Source organism: Ascaphus truei, chromosome 4 (assembly GCF_040206685.1).
Source record: "Ascaphus truei isolate aAscTru1 chromosome 4, aAscTru1.hap1, whole genome shotgun sequence".
Classification (NCBI taxonomy): domain Eukaryota; kingdom Metazoa; phylum Chordata; class Amphibia; order Anura; family Ascaphidae; genus Ascaphus; species Ascaphus truei.
Genome location: NC_134486.1, coordinates 213,990,461 through 214,015,232, shown reverse-complemented (window position 1 = coordinate 214,015,232; position 24,772 = coordinate 213,990,461). Strand labels below are relative to the sequence as shown.

Here is a 24,772-nt window from a genome sequence, read left to right as displayed (position 1 = left end):
ATTTATTCATTACATAATTTTAATGTGTTATGTACCACGAATATATATATATATATCTTTTTTCAAATTTTATTATGGACAGATATTAATGTCTCATATTTTTATCTGGTCTGTAACTGTTACATACATTATCTAACTGTGCATGCAATGTCTTGTACAGTAATGTATAACCCTGTTCACATACAGTAATGTAACCATGTATTTGTCATCATAAATCTATAACCGGGACATACCGTATATTCCGGCGTATAAGACGACTTTTTAAACCAGGAAAATCTTCTCAAAAGTCGGGGGTCGTCTTATACGCCGGGTATAGTCTTATACGCCGACTGGGGGGCGCAGCCTGTGCGGCGAAACCTGGGGGCAGAGCAGAGCAGTGGCAGGCAGAAGCTCCGTGCTAATGCTGTTTCCCTGTGCTTGCAGAGGGGGCGGGGCGTCCCTCTGCACACAGACACAAGCCCTCCTCTTCCTGTCTTTACTCCTCCAGTGTTCCGCAGCGTGGGGAGCCGAGCATACAGTACAGTACTTTCACGTGTGTGTGTGTGTATATATATATATATATATATATATATATATATATATATATATATATATATATATATATATATATATATATATATAGTGGTGTGTGTGTATATAGTGATGTGTGTGTATATAGTGATGTGTGTGTGTGTGTGTGTATATATATATATAGTGATGTGTGTGTGTGTGTGTGTATATAGAGATGTGTGTGTGTATATAGTGATGTGTGTGTGTGTGTGTGTATATATATATATAGTGATGTGTGTGTGTGTGTATATAGTGATGTGTGTGTGTGTGTGTGTATATATATATATGTATAGTGATGTGTGTGTGTGTATATATATGTATAGTGATGTGTGTGTGTGTATAGTGATGTGTGTGTATATAGTGATGTGTGTGTATAGTGATGTGTGTGTATAGTGATGTGTGTGTGTGTATATATATATATATGCAGTGTTCGACAAACCTATACATTTGCTCGCCCCGGGCGAGTGGATTTAACCCCCGGGCGAGTAAATATTGGCCCAAGCAGCACACGTTTGGTACTAGGTGGCGAGTAGATTTTTTTGTGTGGCGAGTAGATTTTTTGGTGATTTGTCAACCACTGTAAATATGTATAGTGGTGTGTGTATAGTGATGTGTGTATAGTGATGTGTGTGTATAATGATGTGTGTGTGTGTGTATAGTGATGTGTGTGTGTGTGTGTATATATATATATGTATAGTGGTGTGTGTGTGTGTGTGTGTATATATATATATATATATATATATATATATATATATATATATATATGTATAGTGGTGTGTGTGTGTGTGTGTGTGTGTGTATAATGATGTGTGTGTATAGTGATGTGTGTGTGTGTGTGTATATAGTGATGTGTGTGTTTGTGTATATATATATATATATATATATATATATATGTATAGTGGTGTGTGTGTGTATCCCAAACTCTATATTTTAACTGGAAAAGTTGGGGGGTCGTCTTATACGCCCAGTCGTCTTATACGCCGGAATATACGGTATTTGAAAACAAGAGGTACGCTCAATGTATTACTTCCTTGTAAAACATTTTTATAAATACATTTGTGTAGTGAAACATTAAAAGGTCAGTACAAAAAATTAGTAAAAGGAATTTGTCAAACTGTATCAATGCAGATGCTATAAGCGGAGTAATTACAACATTTAAAAAAAATCTATTGTTGTTGCACATACGGTTGGGCGGGAACAAAAATTTTCCCGCAATAAGGGTATGAAGAAATTTATCGCAATAACAATATTTATCTCAATAAATATCAGTTAAAAAAGGGAAAATCTAATATTGCTATTTAATGTTCATTTATGTAAAATAGAATGAATTACAAATCCCATTTCATTCTTAATATTGTACAATATGGTAATCTTCTGCACACCTCCTTCACAGATGAAGACCCCTGCTGTGATTAACGTCATGTGATATGTATTTAAGCCTCCCATTCCCACTTTAGAGATCACATTTGATGAAGAAAACCTTGTACGATTGATATGTTGTTTCATTAAAAGGTAACACAACCTACAGGCATACCCCGCATTAACGTACGCAATGGGACCGGAGCATGTATGTAAAGCAAAAATGTACTTAAAGTGAAGCACTCCCTTTTCCCCACTTATCGATGCATGTACTGTACTGCAATCGTCATATACGTGCATAACTGATGTAAATAACGCATTTGTAATCTGGTATTGCTGTTCAAGACGAGCTGCAGGCGCATGCGTGAGCTGCCGTTTGCCTATTGGGCGATATGTCCTTACTCGCGAGTGTACTTAAAGTGATTGTCCTTAAACCGGGGTATGCCTGTATAAAGTTTCTAACTCTTTCTGGAACTAATACGGCTACTAGCACCCTTTAAAAACATATTGACTTATTATTGATTTTTATTATCATGTGTCTGAGGGCCCAGAGGAAAGGTTTGTAACTACAGTAATCTTAGAAAATTATGTGGAAAGTTATTTAAATCTTCAAACACATCTACAGTATGACACACGCAAAACATATTGATATATTGTAAATATAACTGGAATGCATTTATGCAAAAGGTTTTATTTAAGACAATAGGCGATGCAAAAAACCCCATCATATACAGTAAATCAATCATTTGCAGTCCTGAAGAGCCACCACAGGCAAGACTTTCCGGGTTATACATACAGATGTAGCAACATTTACTACCTCCGTGGGTGTGTGGGGTTGCGGCACGGCTGCAACAAAGAAAACAGTAAACTGCCCGGGATGATTAACTCAGTTGCTGTCCCTGCTTCTGAATGGGACCACCGCTGAGTTAATCCTAACAGGCCACCCACACATCTGTAATAGCTGAGCAGAGGAGTCCCAGAGAGAAGCTGTCTCTCTGTATCTTCTTGAGCAGCTGTTACAGTGATCGAATGTTTTATGCTTTTTATTTTTATACTAGCTTTTGTGCCCGGCTTCGCCCGGGAAATGTAATATTGAATACAATGAGGGCAAACCAGCTCTGTGACGTCACGGCCATGCCCGTCTCCTCTGCATGCAGGAAACAGATCTCTCCTGTTGCAGGCGGCGTGGAGATGCCGAGTGAACACTGGCGCCCTCTCCAGCATTCCCCATGGCCGCAGCCGCAGAGACGAGCAGTAAGAGATAGGCTTAATCAGTCACGCTAACGACGCGCCTCTAACAGGCAATCGCGGGGGTTTTATTTAAATTTTAACACTACAGTATTGTAGCAGGGGTTCTCCGGAGCTGAACTACATTTTCAGGTCCAGGGACCCCCTACTTCCTGAGTTACAGGCCCTGTTATGGGGTGCCGGTATCCCCGCCATGTAAAAATCCTGTGGGTCACATAACGGGGCCTGTATCTCGGGAAGCAGGGGGTCCCCAAGGCTGAAATCAATGCAGTTCTGCTCAGGATACCCCCTGCTCATGCATGAATGAATAAAAATAAAATGTAAGTGTCACGAGAAAACAGCACATATATACAATAACCGGGCCACATTGAACAAGACTAGGATATAGTAAGCTGAATGAGTTTATTTCCAATGAGCAGAACAGACAATACATCAAGCAAATAACATTACAGAAATATTTACACTTACTGAGGTTGGACAAGGAGATATTCAGCCGAATAGCAGCTCCTTAGTTGTTATAGGTCTCAACAAGCACGACAAAACGAGAGCAACAAGCAACCAACACAGGAATAAGGGGTGCAAGCAACTATATAGACGCAGACCCCCATTCCTACCATGGCAGTTCAGTTATTGGTGAAGAAAAATCTTGACCCAATCACAGGTTGCCAGGTAACGCAAAAAGCTGGGTTTACCCAGCCCCTCATTAATACAACCGGGACTGTGGCTACTTGGCCAGCCCATTTATAAAAAACTATGACATAATGCCTTCGTTGCCATCCTGTCTAGCAAAATTACTTATGGGGCAGGGGTCTTTCATGTAGGGTGTCACTTTTGGCAGGTGAAATGGTAATCACCTCGTTGTGAGACCTGGCTGCATATGCAATGAGGCTTTCAAGTGGCCTCCTTTGATTGTACAATTACATATCAAAGGGGCCATTTGGCGAGCTTCCAAACTTATATCCAAAGTTATAGTAAAAACAGTGATAACATAACTATTTCTCCCATATTTTAAATCAGATTGACAATATCTATGCAACCTGTGTTCGTTGCATAGGAAAGCATATCCAAATTTCAGCCTTGTAGCGCAAACACATACAGAGATATGGTTCTATGGGGTTTACATTATGACAAATACACAGTTAACCCTCTCTCCATGTTAATACATAACATAGCAATTAATTCTACTGAAGCAGGGGGATGCAGATCAACATATACACAATATGGTTAACCCTTTCCCTCCCGACATGATTTCTACACATACAGGAATATAACACAGACTGCTGGGGGAATACAGCTCAGACCTGGGGCAATTCTGCTGAAGCAGGGGGATGGAGATCAACATATACACAGATCCCATTAACCCCTCATACCCCGATCATGACAGTAAGCAGCTACATTACCTTAGCGGCTAGCCGCTAACAATGAAGGGGTTAAGGCACAATAGCAGGTTTATTGGGGGCAGAAGAGGTGAGTGAAGGGGTACTTAGCCCTTCACTCACCACCTCTGCCCCCAATAAACATTACAATATGTACTACCCACCAAACCACAACCCACCCACCCCCTGTGCCCCCACATAAAAACATTTTCTATTTTTTCTGCACAGGATTGATACCAGAGGCCGGTGGAGTTCCGCGGGCGGTCCCAGGGCCTCCAGTTAATCCCTGCAGGGGTCTGGGGGTGCTCGGGTGGTTCCTGCAGGTGTCCGGTGGCCTTCAGGTGGTTCCCGCGGATACCCGCTGGCCTGCAGTATTAATCCTGTGCATAAAAAAAAAATGTAATACATTTAAATAAATACACCCTCCCCCCTCCCCCCTCCCTCCTCCCCATACAGTACAGTGATGGGCAAAATTACTGTTATCCAGATATGGATAAAATAGTACATTTGCCCATTTAAAATAAAACATAAATCAGCAGCATAAAGTAAATTAAACTGGCACTTAACCCTGCCAGGATGAGGGCTGTGCTCATCCGCATCACCGTCCTTCTCGTCCGTGGGCATCAACAGCACAGCACAGTAAAAAATACAATCTAATGGCCCCTATCAACTTAGCGGTTAGTTACCGCTACAGTAATTAAGGGGTTAACCCACCATCCACCGCTGACTTCCCATCCTACCCAGGGACACCCCCTGCTACCCATTGATTGGCACAGTGATAAAGCATGCCCATATAATATGGGCATTCTTTAACACTATTGCAATACTGTAAATGGGAAAGCTTTAAAAAAAAAAAAAAAAATACAGTATTAACCAGAAAATAAAAATTCATTAAAAATGCAAAAAAATTAAAATAAACAAACGATTGGCATGGTGGCACTCCCATGCCATGTAGGCATGAGCAGCCACTATACCAGTCAACATGCATCCTTCCAATCTTAAAAACAACCTTCACATTTAAAACACATTCAATTTAAAACACCAAAACAACAATTGATTGGTAAGGTTGCACACCCATGCCCTCTGTGCATGAGCTGCCATTGTGCCAGGCAATGGGCAACCTGCAAAAAAATAAAACATGCATAAAACAAAAATCACATTGCATTGCCAGAAACATAAAAATGCCAAATAACCAATTGATTGGCAAGATGGCACACCCATGCCCTGTGGGCATGAGCTGCCACTATGCCAATGCAAATGCCAACCTAAAAAAAAAATACAACATTAAAAAAACAAAATCCATCTTTTTCTTACTTTTTGATGTCTTCACCCAACGAATCCGACTCCAACAGCAACACCAGCAACTCCAGGTCCACGACGCAATGATCCTCAACAGCCACGGTCCACAGGTACAATCTGTAAGTGTTTTCTTTTCTTCTTCTGTACTTGTAATCCACTCTGGTTCTTCTTTATCTTTATCTGTCAATCCAATAGGGAGATGCTCTCCTTTAGCTCTGGGCCGTCAAATGAGACTACAACAGGATTTTATACGGCCTGTAACGTCACATTTGAGTGAGAAATGGTTCCCCTGCTATCTGATTGGCTGGGATAACCATGTGCCCTTTTTTTTTGTAGGTGACATCATCAAAAGGGAGTGAAGCCAGCCAATCAGAAAGGCTCAGCTTCCTTTCCATTTCAGATGACGTCACAGAAACACCACCAGCAGCAACTCCAGATCCACGACGCAATGATCCTCAACAGCCACGGTCCACAGGTAAAAGAATCTTTGTCTTTTCTTTCTTTTCTTCATCTTTATTTTGTAATCCATTTTGGGGTCTTTTTTAACTTCATCTGAACTTGTAATCCACTCGTGTTTGTTCTTTATCTTCCTCTTCTGTTAAACCAATAAGGTGGTTTTGCTCTGTGGTGTCAAATGAGACAACAGAGGCTTTTATAGGCTTGTGACGTCACATTTGAGAGGGAATAGTTCCCACGCCTCTGATTGGCTGGGATTACCATGTGCCTTTTTTTTTAAGTGACGTCATCAAAAGGGAGTGAAGCCAGCCAATCAGAAAGGCTCAGCTTCCTTTCCCTTTAAGATGACGTCACAGAACCCATAATGCCTGGCATCACATGGTTTACTAGAACCAATAGGATTGGGGGGTCATCCTATTGATTCTAGTAAACCATGTGATGTCAGCCATTGGCATCACATGGTTTACTAGAAACAATAGGATGACCCCCAATCCCATTGTTTCTAGCAAACCATGTGATGCCAGGCGTTATGAGTTCTTTCACGTCATCTTAAAGGGAAAAGAAGCTGAGCCTTTCTTGGCTGTCTTCACTCCCTTTTGATGACGTCACCTCAAAAAAAAAAAGGCACGTGGTTATCCCAGCCAATCAGAGGCGTGGGAACCATTCCCTCTCAAATGTGACATCACAGTCATATATAAGCCTGTGCAGTCTCATTTGATGCCACGGAGCTAATCCAGCAATACATCCCTATTGGATTAAAAGAAGAAGAACAGATGAAAATGAAGCCGAAGAGGAAGATAAAGAAGAAACACGAGTGGATTACAGTACAAGTACAGATGAAGGTAAATAAGACCCCAAAATGGATTACAAAATAAAGATGAAGAAAAGAAAGAAAAGACTTAAAAGATTTTTTGACCTTTTGACCTTGACTGTTGAGTATCATTGCGTCGTGGACCTGGAGTTGCTGCTGCTGTTGCTGGTGGAGTCGGATTCGGTGGGTGAAGATATCAAAAATTAAGAAAAAGATGGATTTATTTTTTTAATGTTGTATTTTTATTTTTTTTTAGGTTGGCATTTGCATTGGCATAGTGACAGCTCATGCCTACTGCCTACAGGGCAAGGGTGTGCCACCTTGAAAATAATTTTTTTTTTGGCATTTTTATATATCTGGCAATGCAATGTGGTTTTTAATTTTTACAAGTTACCTATTGCCTGGCATAGTGACAGCTCATGCCCACAGGCCATGGGTGTGCAACCTTGCCAATCAATTGTTTTTTTTGGGCCTTTTTGGTGTTTTAAAGTGAATGTGTTTTAAATGTGAAGGTTGTTTTTAAGATTAGCAGGATGCATGTTGCCTAGCATAGTGGCAGCATAAGCCCACAGAGCATGGGAGTGCCACCATGCCAATCAAATTTCTTTTTGGCATTTTTTTTTTTTTAAACTTAATTTCATTTGCAGTTTTTAATGGGATACAGAAAATAAAAAGGGAGCATTCAGGACCACATCTAGCAGTTTTCACATAAAATAACATAAAGGCCAATCTAGCCAACCTTTCCGTCAAATTTGAACAGTATTGATGGGGTCAAATTAACAACAACTAGCACGAACACATTTAAAGAATAAACAAACCGGACAAATACATAGGGAAAGGGGGGAAAGGGAGGAGGGCAGGGGGGGAAACTCCTTAAGTTTTTAACTTGTCTGTTCTCCAGTACCCATGTTCTATAGGAAATGCTCTGTTTTAGACTGTATGCACGACTTTCGAGGGAACGGTTGTTCCTCTCCATATAAAGGATACATCTTTATTGTCCCCTTGTCCCGCAAACCAGGGATCCCAGGTTTGGGAAAACTTATGGCAGCTCTCTCTCAGGAACGCAGTGAGTTTCTCCATTACAGAGTTATGCAATGGTCAGAGAGGGATCCTTCAGTTTTTTCGAGGACGCCGCAATACAGCAACTCGTGGCTGACATGATATGAGCGATTAACTTGGCTGAGGCTCGCGATATATCTGGAAATGGCCTACCCAGGAGGGCAACCCATGGATTGGGTCTCAACTTAACGTTTAACAGCCTCTTGATCAGTTGGAAGACGAGCTTCCATAGGGGAACCAGTTATGGGCATCTCCACCAAATATGTAACATAGTACAGTTTTGTCCACATCCCCTGAAACAGGATGGCGAGTGAGAGTTAAATATCTTGTGGAGCCTAACCGGTGTCATGTACCAGCGATATAGTAATTTGTAGTAGTTCTCTTTTACCACAGTGCATATTGAGCTTTTTGCGGCAGCTTCCCATATATCTGGCCAGTCTTTGTCTTCGAGGACCTCTCCTAGTTCTTCCTCCCATTTCAGCATATAGACATTTTCCACCTGCATCAGAGCTAATTAGAATATGGTACAGGGCAGATATTATACCTTTCTCCAGAGCTCGGTGTCTATATAGCGTTTCAAAATAAGTGGAGGCAGGGGACACCCCGACCCTGTAATATTGTGTGACGAAATGTTTTACTTGCAGGTAGCGAAATATCTCAGAGGGGGGCAAGTTTCTTTTTTTTTGTGTAGATCTGGGAACGGGATAAGCCTATAAAAAGAGAACAGATCTCCTACTGTGACAATGCCGGCAGCCCTCCAGGTTTGGAATGCGCCTGTCGCTCTACCCGTGTCGAAGTCTAGGTTATCGAAGAGCGGGATCATAGGGGAACTCTTTGTTATGAGTTTGAATTTCAATTTTAGACAGTCCCAAAATGTTAGGGAATGTCTAATCACTGGGTGGGATAGGGTGTTTGGCGGCCTATTGGATTTGGTTAGCCATAAAAGAGTATTGATGTCCACTGGTTTGGACTCTGCGTTCTCTATATCTACCCATCCTCTAGATTGCGGATCCGAGTTCCATAATAGCAACTGACTCAGCTGTGCGGCCTGATAGTATTTCAGAAGATTGGCAGGGCTAACCCCCCCCGACCTTGTGGGCCTGTATAGTTCTGTACCTCTCTCTTGACTCTTGGGCATTTCTTGTTCCAAACAAACTTGGTAATGTTGGATTGGAGATCCGCAAGATCTTTAAGTGGTATCTTAATGAGGAGAGTGCGGAAAAAATACAATATACGTGGAAGGAGATTCATTTTAATAGATATTATTTTGGCAATCCATGAGATATTGTATTTGCTCCAGGATTCCAAATCTTTCTTCAGATTTGTAATTAGTTTCGGATAATTAAATTTGTATATGGCTTCATATGATTTGCTCTGTTTTATTTGCCAAGCAAAGGTTTAATTCCCTCTCTGGTTCTAATTTATCTTTGCCAGTATCTCGGCCGATTGACTAGATTTGTGACTCTTTTCTAGTGTTTCTAATTATAGGGTTAACGCCTCAATTTTTTTAATCCTATTTTTTTTCCTATACGAGGCTATTCTCATAAGTGCTCCTCTTATGATGGCTTTTTGAGCCTCCCAAACCGTGGAAACCGGGACCCCCACGGGAATAGTTGTTTTCAAAATAAAATTTGATGTCCTCATTTAGGGGAATAATCACATCACGGACACTTAGAAGAGACTCATTGAGTCTCCATTGACCAGCAGCCCTAGGAACAGTTAAGTTTAGAAGTGTGATATCAATTAATGCGTGGTCTGACCATATAATAGGATGTATGTTTGCTTTACGAATTTTGTCTACCATTCTCGTTTCTGCTAGGATCATGTCAATCCTAGAGTATTATCTATGGCAGCGGTGCGCAAACTGGGGGGGCGCAAGCGTCAGGGGCGATTTTGCCAGAAGCATTAGGTGGCGCTGTGCTGCACAGCTCATGCAGCACAGGCACAGCTCATGCAGCACAGGCTTTGCCTTGCTGAACGCAGCGTGATAAGGTGAGTGTGTGCGAGTGTGTGTCATGGAGAGGGGGGTCAAAGAGAGACATGGAGAGGTGGGAGGGGGCTCAAAGAGAGACATGGAGAGGTGGGAGGGGGGTCAAAGAGAGACATGGAGAGGTGGGAGGGGGGTCAAAGGGAGAGGGGTCAAAGGGAGAGGTGGGTCAAAGGGATAGGTAGGAGGGGGGTCAAAGGGAGAGGTGGGAAGGGGGTCAAAGAGAGATATGAGGAGGGGGTGGGGGGTTAAAGAGAGACATGGGGAGGGGGGTGAAAGACATGGAGAGGTGGGAGGGGGTGAAAGAGAGACATGGAGAGGTGGGAGGTGAGTGAAAGAGAGACGTGGAGAGGTGGAGGGGGTGAAAGTGCGACATGGGGGTGAGAGACATATTGGGGGGAGGGGGAGAGAAAGACACTGGGGGGAAGGGGAGACACACTGGGGGAAGGTGAGAAAAACACTGGAGGGAAGGGAGAGACAAACACACACACACACACACTGGCTGGAGTGAGAGACACACACACACACACACACACTGGGAGGAGGGAAAGAGAGAGTCACTGGGGGAGGGAGAGAGAGACACTGGTGGGAGGTAGCGAGAGACACTGGGGGAGGGAGAAAGAGAGACACACACTGGGGGGAGGGAGAGTCCAGGCCACCCCCCCCCCCCTTTGGCATTTTTAAGCTTACAATATGTTTTTTATTTTAGGCATGTTTTGGTGATTGGCAGGTTGCATGTTGCCTGGCATGGTGGCAGCTCATGCCCACAGGGCATTGGAGTGCCACCATGCCAATCAAATGTTTTTTTTTTTTTGCATTTTTAATGGATTTTTATTTTCTATGTCATACTGTGCTTTATTTTGGGCCTTTGTTTTTTTTAAAAGCCATTTACAGTATTGCTATAGTGTTAAAGCATGCCCATATGACATGGGCATGCTTTAACACTGTGCCAATCAATGGGGTGGTGTCCCCGGGTAGGGTGGGAGGTCAGCGTGGGAGGGTGGGTTAACCCCTTAAATACTGTAACGGTAACTAACCGCTAAGTTGATTAAGGAGTTAGGGGCCATTAGATTGTATTTTTTTATTGTGCTGTTGCTGTTGATACCCACGGAGGACAAGGACGGTGATGAGGATGAGCACAGTCTTCATCCTGGCAAGGGTAAGTGCTAGTTTAATTTACTTTATGGTACTGATTTATGTTTTATTTTAAATGGGCAAATGTACTATTATTCATATCTGGATAATAGTAATTTTGTCCATTACTGTACTGTATGTATTGGGGTGAGGGTGCATGAGCAGGGGGTCTCCTGAGCTGAACAAAGTTGATTTCAGCCTCAGGGACCCCCTACTTCCCGAGTTACAGGTCCCGGTATGGGGGTGCCGGTACCCCTGCCATGTTAAAATCCACGTGGGATCTAAACAAAGCAGAGGGATACCGGCACCCCATACTGGGGCCTGTATCTCGGGAAACCCTGCTATCGCCTGTTAGAGGTTCGCAGTTAGAGTGACTGATTCAGCCTCTCTCTTACTGCGCGTCTCTTACAGACAGGTAGACCCCAGTAGGATTAACACAGCAGGGACCCCTGCTGTGTTAATCCGATGGGCCTTTAAGTTTGCAAGAATTTTGGGGAAATCTCGAAAACCAATTCGATAAATGATCGGATAACGGCCGCTGCATCTGTACTGTATTGAAGCAGTGGTTCTCAGCAGGTGAACCCCATTAATCTAAACTCTGTGACCCCCTGCTTCCAGAGATATAGAGCCCCATAGGAGGTGCCAGTAGCCGTTCCAGGTGGGGTCTAAAGCTCCCGCGCCACGTGGGCCCAGCCGGAGCTTCTACCAGCAACCCCTACAGAGGTCTATATCTCCGGAAGCACGGGATCCCCAGAGTTTAAATGAATGGGGTTCACCTCCAGATACCACCTGCTTTAATACAGTATATAAAAATAAAAAAACATAGTAAAACCGTAAACATACATTACCCCCCCTCCCCCCTAATTACTTAGTGGCTAACCGCTAAGGTAATGCAAGGGTATACCACTCCTGCGACGACCACCCCCGGGCAACTACCCCTTCCACCCACGCCCTCTACCACCAACCAACCCTCCTCCACCCACCACCACACAATAATGGGCATTTGCCCTATTAGCCATATATAGCTAAGGGAGAAGGAGCGGCTCAGTGAGTAAAGACACAGACTCTGGCACAGAGTTTGAAGCAGGGAAACCTGGTTCAATTCCTGGTGTTGGCTTCTTGTGACCTTGGGCAAGTCATTTTATCTCCCTGTGCCTCAGGCACCAAAAACAAAGATTGTAAGCTCCATCGGGCAGGGACCTGTGCCTGCAAAATGTCTCTGTACAGGAACAACCCGCATTAACGTACGCAATGGGACCGGAGCATGTATGTAAAGCGAAAATGTACTTAAAGTGAAGCACTACCTTTTCCCCACTTATTGATGCATGTACTGTACTGCAATCGTCACATACGTGCATAACTGATGTAAATAACGCATTTGTAACAGGCTCTATCTATAGTCTTCCCGCTTGCGCACAGCTTCGGTACAGGTAGGGAGCCGGTATTGCTGTTCAGGACGTGCTTACAGGCGCATACGTGATATGCCATTTGCCTATTGGGCGATATGTCCTTACTCGCGAGTGTACTTAAAGTGAGTGTCCTTAAAGCGGGGTATGCCTGTATAGCGCTACGTAAAACTAGCAGCGCTATACAAGAACATATTATTATTAATAGCGCTTTTGCCCATTCAAATACTCGGCACAATGAAATACAAATTACATTACAACAAAAAAAACTTTAGCCATTTGATTGTCACCGTGGCTACCTATGCCCTCAACATGCCCTATCCCCATAACAAATTTTGCACACGTGCGAACAGCGAGCGCCAACTACGCATATGCGAACAGCAAGCGCCCATCACGCATGAGCGGCTGGCAACCTGCCGACCGTTCAGGCGCAATGGGCGGTTGCCGGCCGTGCATACGCAATCGTCACTTACCAGCTGCTTGTGCGCATGCGCTATCAGCACTTGCCGGCCGCACATGCACCATGGGAGCTTGCCAGCCAATCGTGCACATGAATGATGGTCGCTTGCCGACTGCACATGCGCAATGGGCGCTTGCCAGCTGCTCATGCGCAAATCGGCGTAGGTAGTAACCGCTAAGGTAATTAAAGGGTTAACCACTCCAGCTTACCCCCCTAACCACCCACTCCGAGGCAACTACACTCTGTACATACCTCCTCTACCCCCAACAACCCCCCCACCACCAAACTCAGTAAAGGCAATAGCCCTATTGGCCAAATATGGCTAATAGCGCTTTTGCCCATTTCCATATACAGTGCAATAAAATACAAATTACATTACAATAAAAACAAACTCCTCTGTGCAGCTATTAGGCTGAGTCCATAGACATTTCTCCCGTGCGGCGGCGCGTCTATGGGCGGTCCAGTGATGTCATGGAGCTTGTTTGACCGGCCCTCTGCTCCCCTCAGCGCGTAAACTAAAAAAATGTGACTGCTACGCCACTGCACGCCTGCGGAAGCGTGCGGGAGCCCCTGCTAAAGCCGCTCTCATTGCGCCTGCAGGGGCTCACTGGCAAGCGTGAGCGCAGGTCAACGCCTAAGCGCTGACCATGCCCACGACCTTAGACTGTCTGGCCTGGAATGATTAACACCTCTTAAATCCTCCTGGGCCCCAAAATGTACTGCTTTCGGGTGCAGCAGATTCCAGCCTGTCGGTCTGCGGCAATGCAGGCAGTAAATTATGCTACATCTGTACATTCTACATTCTAAGCTAGTTGCCTTAATTGTGTTAGAGCAATTTTGAATACCTTGCCTGTATTGGTGGCCCTTGAGGACTGAACGTAGACAATTATGCACAGTAATGTTAAGGGCATCATGCAGTAAGCAGCGAAAACATGCATTAGCCAGTTTAGCAATTAGCCATGTTTTTGGCGTGTTAAACTGGCTGTATGCTGTAAGGGGCGAATACCTGGCGAATGAATGCGCCACCACCATTTGATGAAATGGCGAGTAACCGGTGGCGGGACGGCTGCCTGGCGAGAAACTGCCGAGAAGCCGTCCCCTGCCGAGTTGTGTTTGCAGCAGAGAGAGATCCGCTGCTCTCTCGGCGCAAACATCAGCACAATAAAAATTATTTTTTAAACCATTTTTATTCATAGTGTACATGTGCAGGGGGTCTCCCGAGCTGAACCGCATTGGTTTCAGCTCCGGGGACCCCCTGCTTCCCGAGATACAGACCCCTTTATGAGGTGCCGGTATCCCTCTGCATTTAAAGGTCCCGATCACGTCACCGTGGAATGTAAACAAAGCAGAGGGATACCGGCACCCCATAAAGGGGCCTGTATCTCGGGAAGCAGGGGGTCCCGGGACCTAAAACCAAAGCGGTTCAGCTCCGGAGACCCTCTGCACCTCTACACTATGAATAAAACACACATATCAATAAAGACTCGTTCCTTACCTTACAGGGTATCTGCTATGGTAGCGAAGCAGCATTAATATTTATTTAATAATACTGTACAGTGAGCAGGGGGTCCTCCGAGCTGAACCGCATCACTTTGTGGACCAGGGACCCCCTGCTTCCCATGTTACAGGCCCCAGTATGTGTGATCGGATGGGCAGTGTCGCCGCCATGTTTATAGCGTCCCATACGCTATGTGCCCGCAATAAACATGGCGTCCACACTGTAACCGATGCCCCAAACCGGGGCCTGTAACTCGGGAAGCAGGGGGTCTCTGAGCCACAAATCAATGCGGTTCAGCTCAGGGGGCCCCCTGCTCCCGTACAATATTATTAAAATACGTTAATGCTGCTTCATTACCATAGCGGATAGCCGCTAAGGCAATGAAGGGGTTAACGCATAATAGCATGTTTATTGGGGACAAATGCCCCCAAAAAACATACAGTAGCAGCAATACACAACATACAATACAGTAATGGGCATCATTACTATTATCCACAAATGAATAATAGTGCAGTTGTCCATTTAAAATACATACAGAACAATAAAGACATTAAATACATATAGCACTCCCCCATGTGCGGCTGCCACGATGAAGGCCATCCTCATCTTCATCCTGCCCATGCCCCATCCGCTTCTGCAAAACAGACACAAGATTAAAAACATCCAATGTAATGTCCCCTAACCCCTTAATCACCATAGCGGTTATGAACCGCTACAGTCATTAAGGGGTTAACCCACCATCACCCACATACCCTCCCCCACTAACCCCCCCACCCCCTGAGGCCTAACCACCCTCACCCACTACCCACAAGGGAGTCCTACCACATACCCTTGGGGCCAAAACCCCCGTCCCCCCAGCACATACAGTACAATAATGTGCCAAATAACTATTATCCACATAGGGATAACACATTATTTGGCCATTATTCAACACATTAAATACCGTAGTAAAATAAAGAAAATTCTACTAACCTCATCAATAAGAAGGCCCCGTCGCCAGCATCATCCTTGGGGTCCGTTGCCAAAATAATAAATAGCCAATACATATCAATGCCATTCACATACCAAGGAACCCCTTAATCACCTTATCAGGTACTAACCTCAAAGGTAATTAAGGGGTGAAGCCATCCTGCAATGGCAACACCACTTATGCATAACATCCTCAATGAATTAAAAAGCAATTTCCTAAACAAATCTCATGTAATCATTCAATCTAAAGCCTCAAATGCCACTTAAAACATTGCATTTACAGTGTATACATGTAGCATAAAATGTAAGCTACATGTACACGCTGCAAATCAATGTTAACAATACAATAATCCAACTAAAATAGCATTACATCACAAGAAGTATACTATGTCATCCAATAAAGTCACCATCAATGAATTAACAGACATGAATTACATCCCTAAACAATTAAAATACCATCCATACCAATTACACAATTAACTATAGCTATCGTTACAGAGAACAAGTTAGCATCATACAAAAAAGGACACCAAATATTACAATATACTAAAGCAACCCTCACCATAACCTACAGTACAGCATAGAAGCCCAAAAATTACATCTCTCTAATAATAAAATACATTTAACACACATCTATGCATAGCAGCATAGCCACAATCATTTACAATACAGTAAATCAAGCTTTTACAACACTATAATTTCTTACCCTGTATGTATATATCTCTCTAGACATACATACATACATACATACATACATACATACATACATACATACATACATACAGTGGAAAGAAATGATATGCATTAAAAAAAATAAACACATGAAAAAGCAAAAAAAAACACAGTTACATTAAATACATTTCTTTATTTAACTTACCATTACTTGACCCCACCGACTCCCGTTGATCAGCTTACTCACGAAACAATCCACGAACAGGAACCCATAAAATAATAAACCATAAAATAATAAACATTAAAATAATAAAACACGGCTATCCAGGGGTCTTCTAGTTGTAATCCATCATCATCTGTATTCTTCTTTCTTCTTCCGGGGTCTTTTTCCCGTCTGCTGCCACGCCCTGGTCTTCTTTCTTCAGTAGGAGGTCCTTCCTCCTCGGCGTCTGGCTTCAAAATGAAACGACATAGGCTTTTAAAGGCCTATGACGTCACATTTTCGTCATATGGTTCCCACGGCCCTGATTGGGCCGTGAAAACCATGTGTTTTGGCCGATGTAAAAAAAAATGATGACGTCACTTAAAGGCAAAGAAAGCACAGCCAATCAGAATGGCTTGGCTGCGGCCAAGAACGGGCAAATGCTCGAATAAACTTGGCCGCAGCAGTATGTATGTATGTCTAGAGAGATATATACATACAGGGTAAGAAATGATAGTGTTGTAAAAGCTTGATTTACTGTATTGTAAATGATTGTGGCTATGCTGCTATGCATAGATGTGTGTTAAATGTATTTTATTATTAGAGAGATGTAATTTTTGGGCTTCTATGCTGTACTGTAGGTTATGGTGAGGCTTGCTTTAGTATATTGTAATATTTGGTGTCCTTTTTTGTATGATGCTAACTTGTTCTCTGTAACGATAGCTGTAGTTAATTGTGTAATTGGTATGGATGGTATTTTAAATGTTTAGGGATGTAATTCATGTTTGTTAATTCATTGATGGTGACTTTATTGGATGACATAGTATACTTCTTGTGATGTAATGCTATTTTAGTTGGATTATTGTATTGTTAACATTGATTTGCAGCGTGTACATGTAGCTTACATTTTATGCTACATGTATACACTGTAAATGCAATGTTTTAAGTGGCATTTTAGGCTTTAGATTGAATGATTACATGAGATTTGTTTAGGAAATTGCTTTTTAATTCATTGAGGATGTTATGCATAAGTGGTGTTGCCATTGCAGGATGGCTTCACCCCTTAATTACCTTTTGAGGTTAGTACCCGATAAGGTGATTAAGGGGTTCCTTGGTATGTGAATGGCATTGATATGTATTGGCTATTTATTATTTTGGCAACGGACCCCAAGGATGATGCTGGTGACGGGGCCTTCTTATTGATGAGGTTAGTAGAATTTTCTTTATTTTACTACGGTATTTAATGTGTTTAATAATGGCCAAATAATGTATTATCCCTATGTGGATAATAGTTATTTGGCACATTATTGTACTGTATGTGTTGGGGGGACGGGGGTATTGGCCCCAAGGGTATGTGGTATGACTCCCTTTTGGGTAGTGGGTCAGGGTGGTTAGGCCTCAGGGGGTGGGGGGGTTAGTGGGGGAGGGTATGTGGGTGATGGTGGGTTAACCCCTTAATGACTGTAGCGGTTAATAACCACTATGGTGATTAAGGGGTTAGGGGACATTACATTGGATGTTTTTATTCTTGTGTCTGTTTTGCAGAAGCGGATGGGGCATGGGCAGGATGAAGATGAGGATGGCCTTCATCGTGGCAGCCGGACATGGGTGAGTGCTACATGTATTTAATGTCTTTATTGTTCTGTATGTATTTTAAATGGACAACTGCACTATTATCCATTTGTGGATAATAGTCATTGTGCCCATTACTGTTTTGTATGTTAGGGGGGTATAGGTGTTGTTGGGGTCATATATATATATATATATATATATATATATATATTTATTTAGTGTGGGGCTGTTGTATTTGTTTTTATTGTGGGTAGCGGGGGTGGGTGAAGGGGGTATTAGCCCCCACGGTGGTTGTTTAGGGCTTGCGGGTGGGTAGCGGGAGGCCTTAACCCCTTCATGACCGTAGCGGTCGTGAAGGGGTTAAGTGCATCCGCAACCCCCCCCGCAAGCCCTAAACAAACAACAAGGGCCAAATACCCCCTTCACCCACCCCCGCTACCCACAATAAAGCTGGCACGGCTGTTTAACCTCTTCATTACCTTAGCGGTTAACCGCTAAGGTAATGAAGTGGCCTTTAAATGCATTTTTCCTACCTCGGATGCATGCCGGGGGGGTCCGGTGCTGATATTAATGGAATCAGCTCCGGAGACCCCCGGCATCAATCCCAGCCAGGAAAAAGGCCTGAATTTTTTGTAAGTGCCGATCCGCCACTCATCCGCTGCCTCTCAGCAGCAACTTGCCAACTTTTTCTTGCGTGGCTGATCCGCCAGCAAAACGCCATTCTAGACTGGCGAATAGCTCCGCTTAGCTACTCGCCTCTACTAGAATACAGCGTGGCGGAAAAAGTTGGATTTTTAGGCGGAAAGTGCCTTCTCGCCTCGCCACCGGCGGAAAAAAAAAAAACCGCCAGCCAAACTGGCGGTTTTTTTAATCTCGCCACTTTCTCGCCCCTTACTGAATACGGATAGGCTTTTTTGGTGGTAAAGTGGCGAGAATTGCCTTTCCGCTGCTTACTGCATGATCCCCTAAGTCTCAATTGCAAGTACTTCCAAAACAAGGTTTCTATTTTCCTCTCACAAATGATACTCAGAATTATACAATCTTAATTATTTTATAAATAATCTTATACAACTGGCTTGGTTAAAACTAATGTTTCAAAGTGCAATTGCTACTATTCAGGCACTAGTTTATCATCTGTTTTCCTGGTTGAGTCATTTTCCCTCCCACAGTTAAAAAACGCTCTTTTTTCCCATTTTACGCTCTAAAAAGTTCTTCTAGCTCTAACAGATTTGAAATACTATTTCCCGTTGATTCAACCTCCTACAGACCCATGGTAGTACTTTACTGCTGGTTCAGATTCCTGCAAATAGATTGGTTCACAAGAATAAGTGCAAACACCAAAGATACTGGAGAAAAAGTTATACAGACAACTAAAAACACGAATGAGTCATAAAGAGACTAGTATAGTGCAATCGAAACAAACTATTAATGTCTCTAGACAACTCTTTCACTAACAAGTTTTCTTCACACGTAAAGTTTCATCACCTTACTTTGTTGAGCATTACTAATCAGACAGCAACGCGAGTCAAAAAACATTTTGGGAAAAATAGCTCCGATTCTAGAATGCCAATATTATTTTAAAAATAAGCATATCAAGTTATTGCAGCACTTGATTATCCCTTTGTGAATAGAACTACAGTAATAATTTATTTATCCCTTTTTTCCCCTAATAAAACATGTTGTATTGACATTTGCAAGACCCTTTAGTCCAGAATAGGTTATGGAGCTATGAACAGAAGTAGTAGAAATAAGGCAGATGAAAATGTAAGCAAAGCAAAAATCTAAAGCAAAAGGTTTTGCAAGGTAAAAGCAAAATAAATAAAGAAGAAAGAAAGAGCCTTATGTACTTATCCATGAAGCTCTCCTACCTCTTCCCTGGTGTCTATAGCTGAGCCAGGAGTTGTGGCTGCAGTGCTTACTGTGGTACTGGGTGCTGTGCCTGATGAAGTCACTGAATCAATTTCCCCTGCAACATCATTAATTTCCCGAGCGATGAGAGCCAAGTCCTGGCTAATCCTGCCCAAGAAAGAATGAAAAATGAATGTCTTTTGAAGCCAGTGTTTTACATTTAACATGACAGAATAAACACCATACAGTACTTCAAAGTGTAAAACAAACAACGTGCAAGTAAAACAAAAGCAGAACATTGTACAACAACTAAAAACCGACTGCACACTCACAATTTTAGAGAAATATTAAAACAAAAAATGTTTACTTGGTGCTTAAACCTACCAAGTAGGTTTACCACAAGTTCTACCCATAAATACTCAAGTGGAAGAAATTGGAGGTACTGTAGCACACAGAGACAAAAGCAATACTTGTTAAAGTGGTACTTTACTCAATCATACTCACAAAAAGAGAACAGGACAATGTTTCGGGGCAGTGGCCCCTTCATCAGATTTCCCCAGGGTAACAAAGTTAAAAGCATAAAATACATATATTGAGAGAAAATTGGCATTCGCCACACCCCAAAAATGCCAGTTTCGGAGCATGGAGGCATTTGGGCGGCATGCTCGGTAAACTCCCGGAAGTTCTGGGATGTGACGTCTAATTCTTGGATCCGCTTCCCTCACCCCGTGCTTTGTGTTGTTGTCATGGTAGCACAGGACGCCATGTATTGCAGTCATGGCAAACCATGACGCCATAAAAACAATTGTAGAAAGTACAAAAGCAGTTAAGGAAAAACCTTAATCAATCATTATATTCACTGATTGTGTATGCAACCCCACCTGAATAAGTCTACAAATGATAAGCCAAGACTAAGTTTATCATTATTTTACTATATTTTTGGGGAACATATTGTTTTTTTTAAGGAGCCTTAAATTGCGAGACTGATGCTTACTACTGTAGATCTTTAATCAAAGATTAAGAACTGGAAGACAGTCAAAGAAGAATACTTCTAAAAGAGAACCGAGAGTTCAAAGATTACTTGGTCAAATGTGAAGGTGAACAATGTACTTCAGATAGGGTGAACAGTAAAAACATCCAACTAACCGTTTATTACGTTAATCTGCAGGAAACTGGCTACGAGTGAGCATTTGAAGGTTTGATGGTATAGGGCAGGGGTCGGCTCTTTCCTCACCGACATGTGGCTCTTCTCCGTCCTGAGGTTGCCGTTCCCCAGCTGCTGCCTCTCTCCCTCACTGTGCTGCTGATGGCTGCGGGGAGAGGGGGGGTGGGGGGGAGGGAAGGGCTGGCGCTGATCGGGCCTCTTGTTGCAGCCAGGCATCTCCCCAGCTTCTGGCCTGCCTCCTGCACTGTCTCACACCGGGCCTCTCTCACGCCGGTGCGTTCCGGACATGCGCGCTGCAACTTCCGACACATGTCGATGTCGCAGAGTAGCCCGGTGTAGGCACAATTCCAGTTTTAGTAAAATATCAATATATTGTGGGCCACAAGCCCCAATTATCACTTACATATCAGAAATTATTCAGCAGCATCAGAGGGTAGAATGGGGGTATGGAGGCAGCCTGTCGCCACTGTAGATATATCCTGGGGAGTCCCATCGGGAAAAGAGCCTGTAGAAATCTGTTGGTCTCCCAGCAACCTTGCTTCTCTCCGTACTTCCGGGTTCTCCCTTACAGCGGCATCACGTGTGCCGTCTGCGAAAACTGGCACTCGGCCAACTCCTCCAAAATCCTTCTTTCTCCTCTGTCATAAGATAACAGCACTACCTAGTGAACCCTATTCTATTTTTATCTCCACCTCTAATATGGGGAGCTATTTGCTCTAAACCTATACATTTAAAATTCGTGAGGTCACAATTATGATTTAATTAAAAAAATTGTAAATGATGCAGTTTTTTATTTCCTTGTAAATGTTTTTTAGCATTTTAATTATTCACGTGTCCTTTAATTCTTATGTCAAGCTCTCTTTTGTCTTACCTACAGTATATAATTAAGAGCGCAATCACATGATATGTTGCAAACAATATATTTAGACTTACAATTAATAAAGTCCTTCACTTTATTAATTTTATCTGATGGTGAAGAAAATTCTTTATCTGTGATCATATATTTGCAAATAATGCAGTTACTGCATTTAAAATTCCCAAGTGGTTTGTTTGTTAAACTGGTTCCGCTTGTTGGTTTTGGAACATCTCTTAACAAGCTTGAGCTAAGAATGTTTTTAAGGGACAAAGCTTTTTTTAAAGCCCATTTTGGGTTTATTATCCATAATACCACCTGTGACGGTGAGGGGGTAATCAGGCTTTATAATAAAGGTTAAGCCCACTTGGTTGCCCCTGAACTGTGTTTTGGGGTCCTAGAGTGTCAGATCTTGGACCCGTGTATTGTGCATGCATTACTGTACCATGCAATAAAATATGCGACAATTGCAATTTTTTTATGTTTTACCTTTTCCAGGAGTGCTAGCAAGTTGAGACGACCAGGCTGTGAGTTTCAGGGTAGGTTTGACCGAGAAACTTCCTTCAGATTGCGTCAATTTAGTGGGGTTCCAAAGTTACTGGAGACCCCAAAACCGTACCCAGGGATCAGGTTAGATTCCCGGCTACGTTGAAGCGCAGTGCTCCGGTCAAAAACCTACCATGAAAGCATTCTTGCGACTCACCACTAGGAGGTCCTGCTTCAGCATAGACTGGAAAAGGTAAAAGGAGGCACAGGGAGGAAAAGGGTCCCTGAAACAGTCAAGGGGTCCCTAATATAAAAGGAGGGGCTGCCCAGTTCTTGCCCTGGTCATCCTAACTGGTATAAGGAGTTTAGGGGATACTCCAGCCAAGGATAAGGCGGAGAGAGTTTTATTAAAATAAGAAGTCTGTTTGCAGAGTGTCAGGGGTGTGGCTGGGGAAGAAAAACAGTTTGGTTTCCCCTCCATCCTTCCCCCCAAAAGGACTTAGGATATTTTTAATACAGTGTATCAAGCATGTTAGTATGGTTGCCTGGCTCTGGTATAGGGGTTCATTTATAAAACTGAGCCGGATTTTATTAAGATAAGGCTGTGAGAGTTTTAGAAGTAAAGTTAAAATGTTTAAAGGTCCAGTTTGCTGTGTGTAAGGGATACAGTCTAGTGTAAAGGGAATAGTTTAGGGTTACACTCTATTTCATACACCAAAGGACTGTAACACTTTTTAGCAGCAGAATGTATAAGAGTATATTTTATTAAGCAGCAGTGTTTTAAAATATGTTTGACTTTATACATGAAACATAAGGCAGGGTCTTTCATCCTAGGAACAGAGGGGGTGTAAGGATTACCGAAGTACAGCCGCTCCGCGCATCCTCTCGAGCACCACCGCGCACGCGCGGGGTGCCTATGGACCACATTCCTTAACAGACGCGTGCAGCAGGCACGCGCGCCAAAATGGCGTCATCCGACGCCGCAGACTCTGGCTCCGCCCTTGGATCAGGCCACGCACTAACTGTGCACAGAGCTCGCACGTGACACGTGCGCCACGCCCCCAAGCTCCGTGTCAAGATCCACTAGCTGCCAAACAGCTACACCTGCTCATAGATGCATTCATTAGCTGCACAACAGCTACACCTGTTCTTGGATGCCTTAGACCTATCTCGGCTACCGGAGGGGCCGCACCCCCACTCCACCCCCCATTGGGGTTGGCTGATCCAGCCTACATATGCTCACCAATGTCATAGGCACATTGGCTGAGCATAGATATATGTTACTCTGTGTTTACCCTTGCTGTTCCTTCCTTGTTCCTGTCCTGCTGCTGATTCTAGATTTAACCCTGGTGCACCGGACCGGCTTGTTTGACTACTCTGACCTCTGGCTCCTGATCTTGGCTTTCTCGGACTCCTCGCTCCTCTCTAATCCTGAACTCGGCATTGTACCTCGACCACTCTCCATTCTCCAACCCTGACCTCGGCAAAAGTACCTTCTGCGCTCCGGATATCTCCTACGTTGAACTCGGCAAGTATAAAGACTAGTCTGATCTCTACATCCCTGACCCTGCTGTCAAGCCAAACCTACACTCTGGACATGGCCCCCGTGCCTGTGGCTGATGTTTGTTACTACTCCCATCTCAGTACCGGGGTCTCGTCTTGTTTGTGGTGAACACAGCGTGACAGGGGGCTCCTGGCCACCTGGGCTTTTGGTGCCAGTGAGTCTAATCCTAGGTCCGTAGATCAAAGTGATACTAGCTGTCAGTGGTGTGAAAGCCATTTAAATAAGATGGTTGTGTGAAGACAGGCCATCCTGGCAAACAGTCACCTCCTTAGACTGAGAGGCACATGGGGGCTGCATGACAAATAGGCAAGATGGCGTTTTTCGCACATTCATCCGTTGCCATGCTGAATCTCAGGTGCCAGGCTTCACAAACCTGGCAAAGTGTGTGAGTGGCGAGAGATGAATTTCCCACGATTGTGGGTTGGCTGTAATGCTGTGGGACTGACTTTGCAAATGTTATAAAAAAGTTAGTAGCCAGCCCAGAGAGCAGTTTTTTTCCCCAGAGATTGCTAAAGAGATTCAATGTGTGTTCCAAGATTTCCAAGGTCCAAAGTGTGTAACCTTCATGGAGGGGTCAGACCGACCCAAAGAAGCCTTGCGGAGACCGCAAGGAAACAGCTACAGGACTTTAAGCAGAAAAGCTTCTAAGTCACACTTTCAGTACCATTTGGAGTGGAAAGTGCGGGAGCTGCTGGAGGCTCATGCAAATTTGAGCTCTAGAACTTTTTTTGGATAAGACCCGGTCAACCAACGGACTATTTAAAGACTTTATTTCAATCAGGAAAGTTTCAACCCCAAA

The 24,772-nt window shown here is 43.5% G+C and overlaps 1 protein-coding gene across 2 annotated transcripts in view; it reads right to left on the bottom strand.

The window, feature by feature from the left end:
* CEP170 (centrosomal protein 170) overlaps positions 1 to 24,772 on the bottom strand; it is a 233,486-nt gene that overhangs the window by 40,816 nt on the left and 167,898 nt on the right. For both annotated transcript variants that reach the window (XM_075596838.1, XM_075596837.1), the window contains one exon: positions 19,926 to 20,073. In XM_075596838.1, the coding sequence (XP_075452953.1) occupies positions 19,926 to 20,073 (148 nt within the window). The remainder of the gene's footprint in view (positions 1 to 19,925; positions 20,074 to 24,772) is intronic.